The sequence below is a fragment of the Cucumis sativus genome, chromosome 3, assembly GCF_000004075.3.
Source record: "Cucumis sativus cultivar 9930 chromosome 3, Cucumber_9930_V3, whole genome shotgun sequence".
In the NCBI taxonomy this organism is placed as follows: Eukaryota; Viridiplantae; Streptophyta; class Magnoliopsida; order Cucurbitales; family Cucurbitaceae; genus Cucumis; species Cucumis sativus.
Window position 1 is genome coordinate 36,121,831 of NC_026657.2, and position 15,849 is coordinate 36,137,679.

The window sequence follows — 15,849 nt, forward strand, 5'->3', positions numbered from 1 at the left end:
TTTTTCAGTTTAACAAATAAGTGAAGTTGGAGATTTTAATATTTAGTTTAATTCATTTTTACTTTTTGTGAATTGAGTCATGTTAACGTGTGTTGAAATGATTTTTCTTAAAAGTTTAAATATTAAGAGGGAATTCTTTTATTTATATATAAATATAACATTTTTTTTAATATATTTTGTTGGATAACAGTAACGTTTTTGTTTGAAAGTAATGGAAATTTAGTTTGATGTAAGTTTAAATTTGAGTAGTAAGAAAAGAAAAGGTTTGGAAAGAAAATGTGAAATAATTATGGTTATTAATGAAGGATGATTTTAGAAAAAGAAAAAAAAAGAGAAAAGAAGGTATTTATGTTCGATGGGAAAAAGAAAAGAAAGAAAAAGAAGATGTAATAATGAATGGAATGGGTTGATGGTGATTGGAGAAAGAGATTGTGTGTGTTTGTGTGTTGTGTTTAGGGGTCCACAGAGAGGTGTGGTCCCTACCTCAAAATTTGAGAGTGGGCTAAAGGGAAGGAAATAGGCGGCTGAGGGTTTTGGGAGAAAGGAATGAAAGCCCTTCTTCGGCACGTGGGAAAAAGTAGCAATTTGGGAGTCTAGACACGTGTGAGATAATATCAAAAGAAAAAGGGTTTGCTTAGTTTGGGCGGACATGATGGATTCTTCGCTTCTGGGGAGCAGATTGTGGCCTTCCCTTCCCCTGCCCCCTCCCCCTTTCTAATTCAATTATTATTTTCCTACATCCATTCCAATCCCACCTAATTTTAATCTATATATATATATATTTTTTTTTTTTTATTATTATTAACTTTCTCATCTCTCTTTCACGTATCACAATAATCATTCATTTACAAATTCTTTCCAAACCCATTTATATATCTATCCCATGGAAGTTAAAAGTTTTTAGAATTTTAGATGGAAACTAAAACATGGTGCATGCATGGATTACTGTGTGGTAGAATGTGTTGAAACAGAAAGACAATGTTTAAGACATTATTTTCTTTTCTTGAATCAAAATTATTGTTGTTATTATTATAATTTAGTCCATTTTGATAATAATAATAATAATAATAATAAAATATAATTGAATATATATGGATGTGGGAAGAATGAGGGTATGGGTTGTTGGTACAAAATTAAAAGAAAAAAGGGGGGAAGAAAGAAGTTAGAGTAACTGTTGCTTGTGGCTTTATACAACTAAGGAAGGAGATTTCCATAAGCATATATTTGTACTAGAGAGGACCACATAAAACTAAAAGCCCTACACACACACACAAACATAAACACATATACATAAACATAAACATCACATATATTATAAATTTAGATATCTGAATCTCAAGAAAACTCATGATCTCAGATCCTCTTCTACTGATGAAGGGTTCAGATGTTGATAGAATCAATCTGAGTCGTTCAATATTTTAATTTGACAGTGCCTCATTTATTATTATTATATGATTTAAAATGATGTAGCTAAAAGAGGGTCTCTATCAACTGTTTACTGTTAGTTGGTGAGGACTAAAATTGAGTAGAAAACAAAATGGTCAGACCTAAAAAGCCATATGTGTCTGGGAGATGTCTACTAAAACCCATAGAGAACAAAATTAAATTCAAATAATAAACAGAATCATCATCACATTTTTGCAAATATGGGTTCTAAATTCTGAATTCTCTTCTCCCATCATCAAACAAACTTCATCAAATATATATACCATTTTTCACCCTCTCTCTCTCTCTTTCTTTACTAAGATTTTGATTCCAAACTGCAGGGGGAATTCAATGGAAACTTAATTCATTTACCTTTTTTTAAAATGATAATAGTTATAATTACAATCACTAATTACTTACGACTTTCATGTATATGTTGATAATTCTGAAATTGTCTAATTCACTTCTTCAGTTCTTACTTTAAATTTTTTTTTATTTTAGGTTGATTTTGAAATTGTTTTTAATTATTACTTTGTATTCTATAGGGTGTTAACATGTTTAATTTTTTAAAACAATAACCATTAATGGATCAATTTTGTATGTCTCTCGAGATGAAACCCTAGCCTTTCAATCAAATGATTAAGTAAGAGAATTTTAGAGAGGTGAAAATTTATAAATGTTTAAGATACAAATTTGAAAATTCAACCATATAACTTTTTGTACTTTCATTAAGTCATATAAACTCAAAAAATGTAACATATTCATTTTAAAACATTTAAGTTTGTTCTCTAAATTTTTTACTATCTTAATCTTTATAGGAAATGTTTGAATTCTTAACTAAAGAAAAAATTAGAAGATAAAAAAAAAAAAAAAGTATCATTCATTTCTTAAATTTTGATAACATTAGGAGGAAAAGTATAAAAGAAAAACAAAAAAAATCATGAATAGAAGTAATATTTATAATTTTAATTATCAAGAAACAATATAGTTATCAAACCCTAAAAACTACACCATAAGAATTAGATAAAACATAGGATAAATGTGAATAGGAAAGTTGATTCAATCGACCTACAAGAGTTTCGAATAAGTCTTCAATCAGTTTCGACTCCAACGAATGGTAACGACTTTATTTCCTTCCCTTGTAATTTAAGGCACATTTCGATTTCGTTGGATTTCTTTTCATAATAAAAGCTTTTTCATTGTTTTCTGCAGCATAATCTAAGAAATAATGACAACAAGAACGAATACAAGTTAAGGATAATGAACCTATTTTCTGCAATAACTATTGTGTTATCTTCCTCGGTGCCCTAATTCTTATATAAATTAGGGTTACGTTTTAAATTCTAGGGTTTTCCCCCTTTTACATGTTTCATTTCCTTCTCTGTTCCACAACAGTAGAGTTAATTATATGTAAATTATTTATATGGTTTTATACATTTGTTTCATTCTACACTTATATTCTCTAAATTTAGGGCATATTTATTAATATAAGGTACGTATTATTGTTTCATTTCATATTTATATTTCATTAAATGTGAGGTACATTAAATAAATTAAATGAATAATATATATACTTAATAATGTAAGGTATAAAATTCAAATAAAAAACAATATAATGTTCGGTTTATAAATATGATTAATATATTTAAATATGGTATATATGTTGGATTAGAAAACCTAATTTAAAAGAAAGATGTAAGTTTGGTTGGATTATCATTGAAACCAATATTGTATGGTTCACCTAAAATTAGTGAGGTTGGATTGAAATTAACTCACACATTATTAAGTTTAAAAGTATTTCACTGAATGTGTAATGAGTAAATATAGACAGATTTTAGAAACTAGTTGGTCAAAAAGTATGTTTACTGAATTTGGTCAAAAAAAAATTAACATAATTTTTAGAGCAAAGTTTCAAATAATGTATTGTATACATGGACTATTTGTATTTTATTTTAAATATTAATCATTGTCTTGAGTCAATTCTCCCAACTAAAATTTGTAAAATAAAAAGTAATATTATTGAAAAAGAAAATATGAAATGTGTTGGACATAGTTGAAAATCCCTTTTAACATAAATTATATAACGAAATATCAATTTTGAATTAATATACATTATTTCTCTAAGATTACTTTGTAAATAGTTGCATTAATTTTGTTAAGTAAGAAAAAGGATATAGAAATGAAGGAGAAAAAAACAGAGATAAACGAGTTAGTGAAAATGCACTAGCTCATGAATAATTGTTGTGGAAATTAACCTAATTATTACTCATGAATATATATGAAAATTTTCTATCGACTTCATGACATTTTTTGTTTTATTACATAAGTCGTAAATATTTTGATGTTTTGTTATATTTATAAAATTTAATCTAATTATTATTGCTAAAATTGCCACCAAATTATAATCACTCAATAGCATATCTTACCTCATTTATAATTGTTCATTTATAATTGTTGTGGAATTTTTTTTCTATAAGAATTACATAACTGCACTACAAGAAATTTCATTTTTAGTGGTGCATGAAAAACGTCACTAAAACCCAAAAACACGTTGCTAAAAGTATTGGCGACGAATAGCTTATTCGTCGCTAGGATTGTCACTGTATTCACATAGCTAAAAGTTTTAGCGACACATCATTATGTGCCGCAAAAGATACACTTTTAGTGACGTTTTTGCGTACTTTTAGTAACATATGTTATGTCACTTTTTGTTTTTTTAGTGACGTATTATGGTCGCCACTAAAGGTGATGTTTTAGTGACAAATAATGTTGTTAAAGGTTAATTTGGACCGTTACAAATATCTTTTGCAACGTATTGAAGTGCGTCACTAAAATTCTTACGTTTTTTTAAAAAAAATATATGTTTTTACGATGTTATTGAAAACGTCAATAAAATTATTTTATTATATAAAAAATAATATCCAATTTATTATATAAATCTGTTATAAACTATCAAATATAATAATTTTAAGAATTATCACTAGCCAATATGCAATAACACCAACTTTATCACAAGAAATATATGTCAATAAACTTGAATAATTTCATAAATAGTTTAAGCAATGTCAACCTAAGTTATAAGAGTTACATCAAATAAATGAATGTCCAAAGTTAGTTCCAAAGTTATAACCATAAAATTACATCAAGAAGTTTCATGTCTTGGAATTCCTACAAGTCTAACAAATAAGTCATAACAAAAAATTCCTACAAGTCTTCGAATCATGAAATGATCTTTTCTAACGAAATTATAAGATACAAACCAAAAACTCTTTTCATATTCAACCGAAGTCAACGTTAAAATCTTGTATAAAAAACCATTTGTGCGTCAAATCTGAAATGTGTAGCATAACATAATAAATAAGTAAAACATGTAAGCAAAAAACGAAACTTAGACCCTTTAAATATGGCACTACTCAAATGAATAAAACTCAAACATTATAAAACAATGAAAAAAATGAGAGAGGGAGAGGGACATGTCTAAATTGAAAACTCACACAATGAGGAGGGAACACGTTTAAATTGAAAACTCAAACAATAAAGAGGGAGAGGGGGGTCATCTTCATCCTGATTCTCAATCCATTGATTCGATCAAAACATTTAAAATGAGTACAATCTCAAATATACAAATTCACAGCTAAGAAAATATTTCATTGAACCGAGAAAACATGCTAATCTAGAATTTAAGACAATCTAAGTAACAAGATGATTTAACAAACTATTGACATCTCTAGTGAAATCCCTAAATTTCACAATCGCATTTTACAAAAGTGAAAGTTATTAAACACTAACCTGACTTTGAAACCTTTAAAACGAGCATAGGTCGCTATCTTTGAAACATTGAGCTTCGACGTCACCATGGGTCTCCATTGCAATGGGTCTCTGTCACCGTGGGTCTCCATCGCAATTGGTCACCATCACTGAGAAGAAAGTTCGTAGAGATGGAGAAGAATGAGGATGGGTTGGGGTTTTTTGGGTTCTTTCGTCGAGAAGACAATGAAGAAAGGGAAAATAAAGACAAAATTATAGTTTAATAATTTCTAATGAAAAGTTAGAAGAAAATTATATGGGAGAAATTTGTTAAGTTTTAGCAACATTTAAGTTTGTTGCTAAAACTATTTTATTTTTAGTAACATGTTTCTAATTCTTTATGTGACGTTAATTAAAAACATGTTGCTAATAATAATCTTTTGTGACATTTCTTTTTTGCGTCACTAAAAATCAACCTTTAGTGATAAAAATTACTTTTATCACTATAACTTTATCATTGAATAATGAATTTCTTGTAGTGTTAACAATTTGAAAATGATTAAACAAGTATTTAATTATAGAAAAAAGCAGGGATCATTTTCAAATATAGTAAAATGAATTCAAATATTTATAGCGAATGTTGATAAAATTCTATTGATTATTTTATCTTTTAGATTTGTGAACACCTTGCCATGAAATGTTAACACCAATATACAAGTTCTTTTTATTTTTTTAATCTATTAAGTGTTCTTACGATTTGGTTCAAGATTTCAATTTTTAAAAAGATAAAAATACAGGGTTTGTGGGAGTTAGAGAAGGGACGTGAGAGAGTTGAGTTTATGAGAGAGAAAAACGAACAAAACTATTTTCGAGTTTATTTGATTAAAGTGTGTTACTTTTGTTTCCATTTTATTTGATTCTATTTTCCATTTTCTTAAAATACTAGCTGGCTTATTGGTAGGGGAGGCATATAATTGAAAATTATTTTTGTCATTCATGTGTTAGTTCAACTCCCAGCATGGATGATTTGTATTCTTTTTTTCCTTATTTTATCAATTTTTCGTAATAATCTTTTATAGTCTTGGGTACTTGGTGAATCGGTAAAAATGAAACATTTAACAAGATATTTACACTTCATAGAAAAATCAAATATACTAACTTTTATCTTTTGTCAAATGTTTTATTAATCAAAATTTTACACTATATAATTTTTTTACTAAAATATTCATTTTGGTTGTTTTAATATTTTACAACAACGACATTCACATAATAATATAATTGATTTGAATTTGAATCAACATCATTTAAGACAAAGGAATTGAATGAAAAATAATATTTCAAATCAAATTTTAACAACATATGAATCATAAAATCTATTGTATTATAGTTATTAATTTTGTTACGGGACTTATGTGTATTTGATAATGTTAATGTTTTAAAATTATGTTTTAGAGAGTGGTAAAAAATGGCCAAATGAACCAAATTATCTTCGACTTATGGCAACATCAAATTTTCAAGAAACAAAAAACAAAAATAGTTATTAAACATAGTCCGTTTTTTTGTTTCTCCTTTCTAAATAAACAAGAAATAAGAAATAGGAAACAATATGACAAAGGATCAACGTCTTTTAGAAGTTGATTGACTAAAAAATTATTCTTAAAAATTTAAAAATCAAAGTAGAACAATATACCAAATATAGAAACCAAAATTGGATTTAAACTAATAAAATAAACATAAACAACTGTTAAATTTTGAAGTGGTTGCTGATTGGAACACTATTAAACTTTGAAGTCTTGGTCGAAATGGATTTGGATTATGGTTTCAAGCAAAAATTGGCTAAAAATTTAGCATTTAGAATCACATGTTCGTTAAGTACTCTATTTCATATTAGTATTTTGTAGAAATATTACTCTTTGTTTTTGTAATTCTAGTAGGGATGGAAGAAACGGTGATTGGAAAGCAATGTATGTGATTCATGAAATAGTCCAACATTACCTATCCAATCTATTTTTCTACCTTCAACTCCCACTTAAAATCTCATCTTAAGTTCCTTCTATTTCTATTTCCTTTTCTAATGAAAGAACATCTTCAAAAGAGCTTGTTCTATCTTATTCTAAATCTTCATCTTCAAACTTAGGAATGGGTCATTCCTAAGTTTAATAGTGTGCATGGAATGGTTTTTTTTTGTTTCTATAATTTAGCCTAAATTTTTTACAAAAGTAAAGAGTGTAAATTTATGTAAACAATAGAACATATCACATCAGGGGAAAAATGGTTTATGTAATTTACATGTCATGTGAAGTGTAAGGCTTTGACAAAGCTACACTTCTAGGAAGTCTAAATGAAGCACATAGCATCCATTTTCCTGGTGCAACAAGTCGGACCCTTCGCACATTCACATCAACTGCAACCTCAGTTATTGCAATTCTTATCCTCTGCAATATTCACATCAATTACAACCATAGAGAGTCATCATGTAGGAAAAAGATGAAGAAAGCACATGAGCAGAAATGTGAAAAAAATTGAACACAATTTTTAGCATCAAACCTCATGAAAGTCGAATTCTGGATCTCGAGCTTTAGAGAATCCATAAACATGGATTATCGGCAATGTAAACTCTTTATCTGATCGGTCTCTTAGTATTCCTTTGAAAGCATCTGCGGTATAAGAAGAAAAACAGTAAAGGGACAAGGCGAAGTAAGCATAAGCAGTTCTGAAGTGAGATACTACTAAATTCAGAATAAACCAAATTCATGATCCAAAAAAAGATACTGTCTGAATCCTAATATAATTGATGGTATGACATGTGTGATGGTTGTAGTATGATGCTGATGCGAGGGAAAAGGGGTTTGAATCAAACCTAGATATTCAGCAGCATCATTTGGTAAATTCATGACAACTTGTGTTATTTTAGGAGCTTTCTCACTTGCAAACATAGCGCGGATGAATCTCCTTCCTTCCATGTTAAAAACCTTGATAGTGTAAAGATATAGTAACGAATGAGAAGACATGCTAGCTACCTCATAATCAAGTATGACACTATAGAGATGATGACTACCAATTATAGAAAGCGGTAAAAAAAAATATGCACCGAGTTATGTAGAAACCCGAGAATCGAGAGAAAAACCATTATCTAACTTTCTTATTATTTTCTCATATTAAAAAAGCTACAAGGGAAAATAAATAGGCAACAAGCTTATGGTAAAAAAGGAAAGAATATTAGAGTTATTATTTCCTTGGGCCACTAATTCTAACACACTCCCTAAAGTTGGGATGTAAATATCAATAAGGCTCAATTTGTCAACACATGAATCAAAGCTTTGTCTAAAAAGCCCCTTGGTGAGAATATTAGTAACCTGTTGACTCAAGGAGATATACAAAATGCATATGCAACCATTGTCTAGACTTTCTTTAATAAAGTGTCTATCAATCTCTACATGTTTAGTTCTATCATGTTGAACTGGATTGTTAACGATGCTAATAGTTACTTACTATCACAGAATAATTTCATCGGCACCTCATAATAGTCCTAATGAAGGTAAAATAAAACCTTCTATAGCCAAATTTCCTCACATATCTCCAAACTCATCACCTTGTACTCGGCTTCAGCACTGCTTCTGGTCATAACCCCTTGCTTCTTACTTTTCCAAGTTACGAGATTTTCCCTTACAAAGTACAATAGCCAGAGGTAGATTTTCTGTCAACAATGGACCCTACCCAGTCAGAATCAATATAGGTCTCAACAGCTCTTCTGTCAGCCTTCCTGAACATCAACCCTTTACCAAGAGTTATTTTTAAATATCTCAAATTTTTGTTAACTGCCTCCATGTGTTCCTCATAGGAGGCCTGCATGAACTGGCTAAGGGCACACACAGCATAAGAGATATCTAGTCTAGTGTGTGACAAGTAGACCAACTTTCCTACAAGGTGCTGAAATTTTTCTTTATCAATTGGAACTTTATCACCTGAATTTCCCAGTTTTCAATTGAATTCAATAGGAGTATCAACAGGACGACATCCCAGCATACAAGTCTTAGTCAGCAAATCAAGGATATACTTCCTTTTAGATACAAAGATACATTCTTTTGATCTAGCTACCTCAATCCCAAGGAAATACTTCAGATTTTCCAAGTCTTTAATTTCAAACTCATCACCAATTTTCATTTTCAATTGGATGCTCTCAATGGTGTCATCCCCAAATAATACAATGTCATCAACATAAACAATCAACACTGTGGTCTTCCTAGCTTTCAAGACTTTTGTAAACAAAGTGTGATACAGTGCCCGTGACTATAACCTTGAGGTTTGACAAAGGCAGTAAACCTATCAAACCATGTTCTCAGTGACTCCTTTAGCCCATACAAGAATTTCTGAAGTTTGCAAACCCAATGATCAAACTGGGTTTCAAACATTGAAGGGAGTTCATAAATCATATAGACTTCCTTTACCAAGTCTCCACTCAAGAACACATTCTTAACATCTAGCTGGTAGGGGTGTAATTTAGGTCGGGTCGGGTCGGTTTTTCTTCAAACCCGACCCGAAATATGTGGTTTATGTACTAACAGATCTCAACACAACATTTGGTCGGGTCGAGTCTCTTTTCTTCCTCTCTCTGATCTACTTCTTTCTTTAGTTTATGTTCCTCTCCTTCCTTCCATCACTAGCAACAGAAGATGAATCCAGTGCAGTCACATTTTCGCCAATCTGAGCATCCCATAAACCAATTCAAACAAACTCACATCCAAAATCCCATCAAACAACACAACAAAAGCCAGTTTGAAACTTACGAGATGGAAAAACACATCAATAATACTTTGTTTTCTCACTCCAATATAAACAAACTTACTCTCTTAAGCACACATAAAAAAACCACTCTTCACAATCAATACAACGAAATATGAAAATGAAGCAGAGATTAAAAATCAAATACCCGTAACCCAAGAGACCCAAGGTAGGAGTGAAAATCGCAAGCAATATCTATTCAGTAAACCAGATCCCTAGAGTTTCCTGTTACCATCATGTGCTCCGGCAGCCGACGGAAGGAGCAAAACATGGTGAAACAAACCATCAAATTCCACTAAGGAGCCGTTGTGACCTTCACCTCACCATGGCGGGACATGCCATTACGTGAAGTATTGAAACGGTGCGGCATCTTCAGCCGTCAAAGAGGAGTCTTATACATTTGGATGGAAGGTGCCAACGATCACCATTTCATGACAACGGTGATGGAAGAGATGAAAATGGAGGTGAATTGAAGAATGGCGAACAACGACAGAAGACGAATGGTTGTGTGAAAGGAAGGAGAAACGGAGAATGGCGAACGAAAGACAGAAAGAAGGAAGGGCGAACGAAGAGAGTAGACGGAAGACAAAACACAGAAGAAGAAACTAAGTTAATTTCAATTTTTAACCAAACCGATTAACCTCGACCCGACCCTGCTCGGTTCAATTCGGTAATATTGTTGTTATAAACCAGTTCAACCCGAACCGATTCGATTCGGATCAGGTTTTTTACCCCTACTAGCTGGTATATTGGGTCATTCTTTATTCACAGCAACAGATAACTAAGAGTCTAACGGTATTTAATTTTGCAACTGGGGAAAAGTTTCAAAGTAATCGACACCATAGATCTGAGTAAACCCTTTTGTAACTAACTTGGTCTTGTGTTTGTCCAAAGTTACATTTGCCTTGTATTCGAGAGTAAACACCCATTTACATCCCACAGTTTTATGTCCCTTAGGGAGAGTGCATATATCCCAAAGTCTTGCTCTTTTAAAGAGCTCTCATCTCTTCCATAACTGCACTTTTCCACTCAGGGCACTCTAAAGCAATGTGGATATTTTCAAGGATGATGGTAGAGTCAAGGCTGGTTGGTAAGGCTCTGGACTGTGGTGATAAGCTCTCATAGAAAACATAGTTACAAATGGGGTGTTTCGTGCCGAACCTGGTACCTTTCCTCAACAGGATAAGAATGTCAAGAAAAGGATCGTACTCATCTAGATTACCTGGATGATCTTGTTCAACCTCATTACCAACAGTTTCTACTTTAACCTCAATCTCATCAACACTATCCTTTTCTCCCATATCTTTGAGAATAGCTACATTAGACCCGTCTTTCTCACTCATTTTACTGTGAGCACATGAGTCAATAGAATTAGTCATAGCTTGATCTCACGGTGGTTCAGAGTTTTGGACTGGAACTAGCTAATCAGTAGGGGACCCAATTTCCTTTATGAGATTTCTCCTATAGTAGGTTTTCTAGGAACTTGGATTGTACGTAGGACCATGTGATGAGGATTGAAATCAGATAAGGTAACAAAAAAGAAAGACTAATTCTTAAGAAAGATGGCATCCATAGTGACAAAATATTTACGAGAAGAAGGATGGAAACATTTATAGCACCATTGATGAAGAGGATCCCCAATAAACACACACGCCTAAGCCTAAGAGGTGAATTTAGTCAACTATGAACATATGCAATACACCCAAACACTCGAAGGGGTACCTCAGAAGTGAGGCGGATAGAGGGATACGACTCCTTGAGACATTTTAAGTGAGACTGGAGGTGGAGGACACGAGAGGGCATCCTATTGATGAGATCACTTGTTTTTCACGTCCTTCACTAGGTGGTGTGGCTAGCTCCAAGGGTGGACCCGGACTACTCGCCCGACGACGTCTGAAGCTAGTGGAGTAGTTTTTCCATGGCGACGGCGGTGGTGGCAGCTCTCTCGTGGTTAGTTTCTGTTTGGGTTCCATGAATGTTGGTGTCTAGGGTTTCATCTTTACCCACTCTGATTCCATATTGAAAGCGGTAAAAGAAAATACTACACTAAGTTACGTGAAAATCCGAGAACCGAGAGAAAAACCATGATCTGACTTTCGTATTATTTTCTCACATTAACAAAGGTACAATAGGGAAAAATAAATAGACAACAAGCTTAATGTAAAAAAGGAAGGAATATTAGGGTTAATCTTTCATTTGGCCTAAGCCCACTAATTCTAAAACCAATAAAAGAGAGTATCTTTCAACCCTTTATCTTCAAACAAGAAAGCATGATTGAAGTTGCAAATTATAAAGATCTCATACCTCAATCTTCCTCTCGAGTTTATTGGCAACACTATTTCTTTCCAGATACTCAACTGCATACGGATTCAAATCATTGGCATATACTTTCTTTACTATTCTTGCAGCAGATATTGATATTGGACCAACTCCAGCAAAGACATCACCTTTTCATTCCCATTTGAAAGGAAAAGGAAATGGTCAAATTATTATTTTTGCCCCTATATCTTATTTCACTGTAAGCATAAAGTTAACTTTAGAATCTAAGACAAACATACAAATAACATCATTGCAGGTAAAGACACTTAGTAGCCTCTGTCTCTCAGTTGCGAGCCTTGAATTCCAATACCTGAAAGGGGAGAGGTTAAAAATCCTTCTAAGAAAATTCCAGTACTTGCAAGGGAGAGAGATTATCAAGTTAGTCATTTTGAAGGGATAGTGGAGGAGTGATTTTGAAATGGTTAAGATCAATTTTTCCATGTACGAAATTAAAAACTACTTCCACACACCCCTTTCATCCTTCAAAATCAATTTAGCATTTAACTTGTACACTTTTAAATGGGACTTCATATCATCAAATTTGATTTTGAATAACTTAAGGCAAGTTTGATAGTAATTTTTTAACATGACTAACCATTTCAACATTGCTCTCAATATGCCCAAAAATATGTTAGATTACCATCCATGATACAATTATGACAGTTGGATAAAAGGGAAGAAATATCAATTAGTTTTGCACTAGTTTTGAGGAGAGGAGAATTTACACTGTTGCCAAGTCCAAATGAAATCGTAAACCATTCTCAACTACTGTGGTCACAAGGGAGTGGTTCCCAGCTAAAACCTCAAGTTGCATTGTCCTGTAATCATTGCTGATGGCATCACTCTTATTCACTACTGTTTGTATCTTTGGCTTATTTTTATCCAAAATAACCTGAATGGAAAGCCTGCTTTCTTATGAGAGCACGATTGAATTCCATTATATTTGATAGAAGACATGCCCTAATTTACCTTCGCTATAAGCTTTTTGTATGAGAGATGTTCATCTCTGAGGTTTAGGTGTGCAATGTGTCCAACGGTTTCAAACGCTGAAGGAATAATCATATCCTTTGGAAGCAAAGCCTGCAAAACCTGAAAGTAGTGCAAAGGGACATTCGATAGTGAATTTCAACAGCCAATTTGTGCATTCTTACATTCATCACACAGAGACGAACAATATACTGATATCATTTGGCCAGAATAGTAAAGTTTTATCTGACAAGGGAAATGTGTTTAGTAGTTTAGGGGCCGACAGGGAATATGCAATTCTAAAGGTTCTTTTGTTTCAATAAATGAGATGTTTCCAAGTTTTGTGTTGAAATCGATCAACATTATTGATGTTTTTTTAGTTCAACAATATATAGAGTTGGGAACATTCAAATATCTAAACTCTTGGTTATGCAAAAACAAAATGAGTTATACTCAAATTGACATCATCGTCATTAATAATATATCAATTATGCAGTGAATCGTGTGTGTGCAATAGCATGCCTCTATTCAATCTCTTAGAAGATAAAATATAGTCAAGTAGATGTAGCATTTCCACTTCTTAGCTTCAGAAAAAACCAGATTATGTACATCCGAACTTCTTAACTAATCAACCATGCAAAGAAATGATTGAACACCAAATTTTTCTGGAACCTATAATTCTTTTATCAAAATGAATTGATACAACATGGAAAACTGAAAAAGGCATTACTAAATCTCATAACCGAGAGAGACCTTAACAAAATCAATTAATTTGGTTCCCTTCGAAGATTAATTAGAGACTATCGTAGTATCTCCTCAATGATAAAAAGCAATTGATCAAAATTGAAAATTGAAATGATGGAATGAATTAGATTAAAAATAAACAAATAACAAACACACCTAAATTCTCCCATTTTGTGAATACCTCATTCATCTGCCAATAATCATAAAATAAAGTAAGTCTGCACCTCACAAGCTCAATTGTCGGTTTCATCCTTTCTTGGGTATCTCCTTTCAGCAGAGCCTGCAGTAGAAGAAACCAAGAGAAAATACAAGTGAGACACAAGACAAGGCTCTCCTCAACTTCACGCTAATGAGAGAGATGTACAAGAAACATTAAATCAAGAAACGCGAATGAAGTACAGATACTTATATCAAATTGTTGAAAAAGTAACTATAACAGCTACCTTAATCGCTTCTGGAAGCTCTTCTACGCCTTTGGCTGCATATTGTTCATCCAAAAGCAACAATCTAGTCGAACCCCTCCATTTTCCACCCTTAAACCCATCTCCCAACAATCCCTTCATATCATCCATTTCCAGTTCCTCACTCTCCACAACCTCCACAATGGCAAATTCACTTTTCCCCATTCTTCTCATCTTTTCATCTCTCCCTTCTTCCTTCTTCTCCTTCCTTCTCTTCAGCCTTGACATTTTCGCCAAATGTCTGAAGTTCACATATCCTTTTGAATCGAACGTTTTCACTAGCTTTTCCCTGTACAGCACGGGACTCAGAGGCTCCCCATCACCCTCAGCTTTCCCATAAATTCTTCGGTGCAACAAATCAATACTAGTTCCATCTCCATCATCGGAATTGCTCCAATTCTGCTCTCCTACAAGCTCCAACATTTCGGCTTCAACCTCATCCCCCGGAACTCTAGCAATGTTGCGAATCCGCGGCCAGTTTAAGAGATGGCCACGCAGTCGATTCTCAAGCTCGAAACAGCCTCTGGAAGGAACTCGAAGTGCAGCAACGTCGAAAATCCGGGTGAAGGCATCTTCGTCCAATATAGCTCCTTCATTTTCCTGGTCTTGCAACTGCTCTCTCTCCAGATTTCCGGTTAGGGTCTTGAGAAGAGGTGGAGAATGATCGATTGGAGACTGTCTGGAAACTGAGGGAAATGGATGGATACCCTTGCAAAGAGAAGGTCCATAGGAGAGGCTTTGGTGAGAGAATTGAGATTGGGAGTGGACTGTGGTGGAGGAAAACGGTGAGGTGAAGCATATCGGGAGAGAATTCTTATGGGGGAAGATGAATTTCGGGGAAAAGGCAGTGAGAGGAAGCGACTGTGGCCTCAGGAAGAGCTTTGTAACCATAATCTCATTGGCGAACGACTCGAACGGCGACAATCAGGTTTGATGGCGGCTGCCGGAAAGTTGAACGGCCGAAGGTAAAGTGATAAACCAACCGTTCAAAAGGGTTTAAAGGTTTTGTTTTGTTTTTTCTTCCCTTTCTTACACTTTGGCTGCCCAAATCAAAAGCATCCATTAGTTGAGAAGAGATATTGGATAATTAAATAGGAATCAAACCAAAGTATTTACAACCTATAAAAAAAAGTATGAATATCCAAATAGTTTGTAAAAATTTTCTACTTTTAAAAATCAGTTATAATTACAGTGGATAGCAAACATTTTTAATTAAAATTTAGAAATATAACAAATTCTATTAAATATTAATTCTCTCTAAAGCTTAAGAGAGTGGTTAGAGTCAAATTTAACTTTTTTTTCGAAATCAAGGTAAGGTTATTACTTAAAACAAATAACATTTTCAAACTTTTAAACAAGGAAAATTCTACTTGTTTTATTGGAGAATTTTTTAAAATAATAGATT

General features: G+C 32.8%; 1 protein-coding gene across 2 annotated transcripts; it reads right to left on the reverse strand.

Annotated features, from left to right (window-relative positions):
* Window positions 1-7,259: 7,259 nt before the first annotated feature.
* On the reverse strand, window positions 7,260-15,509 carry LOC101209881 (tRNA (guanine(37)-N1)-methyltransferase 1). Of its 2 annotated transcripts, XM_004146793.3 has the most exons (9): window positions 14,427-15,509; window positions 14,165-14,263; window positions 13,243-13,362; window positions 12,999-13,165; window positions 12,513-12,583; window positions 12,259-12,401; window positions 8,033-8,144; window positions 7,720-7,829; window positions 7,260-7,607 (listed from the first exon to the last, which is right to left on the reverse strand). In XM_004146793.3, exons 1-9 carry the CDS (start codon window positions 15,333-15,335, stop codon window positions 7,458-7,460), a joined length of 1,881 nt encoding a protein of 626 aa, XP_004146841.1. In that variant the 5' UTR covers window positions 15,336-15,509; the 3' UTR covers window positions 7,260-7,457. The 2 variants fall into 2 exon arrangements, with proteins under 2 accessions (XP_004146841.1, XP_031738903.1); XM_031883043.1 differs by lacking the exon at window positions 7,260-7,607 and having other exon boundaries at window positions 7,714-7,829.
* Window positions 15,510-15,849: the final 340 nt, after the last annotated feature.

Excerpts from the sequence above, each read along its gene's own strand:
- LOC101209881 (XM_004146793.3), bottom strand. The coding sequence starts at position 15,335 with ATGGTTACAAAGCTCTTCCTGAGGCCACAGTCGCTTCCTCTCACTGCC. Across the intron at positions 13,166-13,242 it reads ACAAAAAGCTTATAGCGAAG|GTTATTTTGGATAAAAATAA; the intron begins GTAAATTAGGGC and ends CTTTCCATTCAG. Across the intron at positions 7,830-8,032 it reads TGATGCTGCTGAATATCTAG|ATGCTTTCAAAGGAATACTA; the intron begins GTTTGATTCAAA and ends CTTATACCGCAG.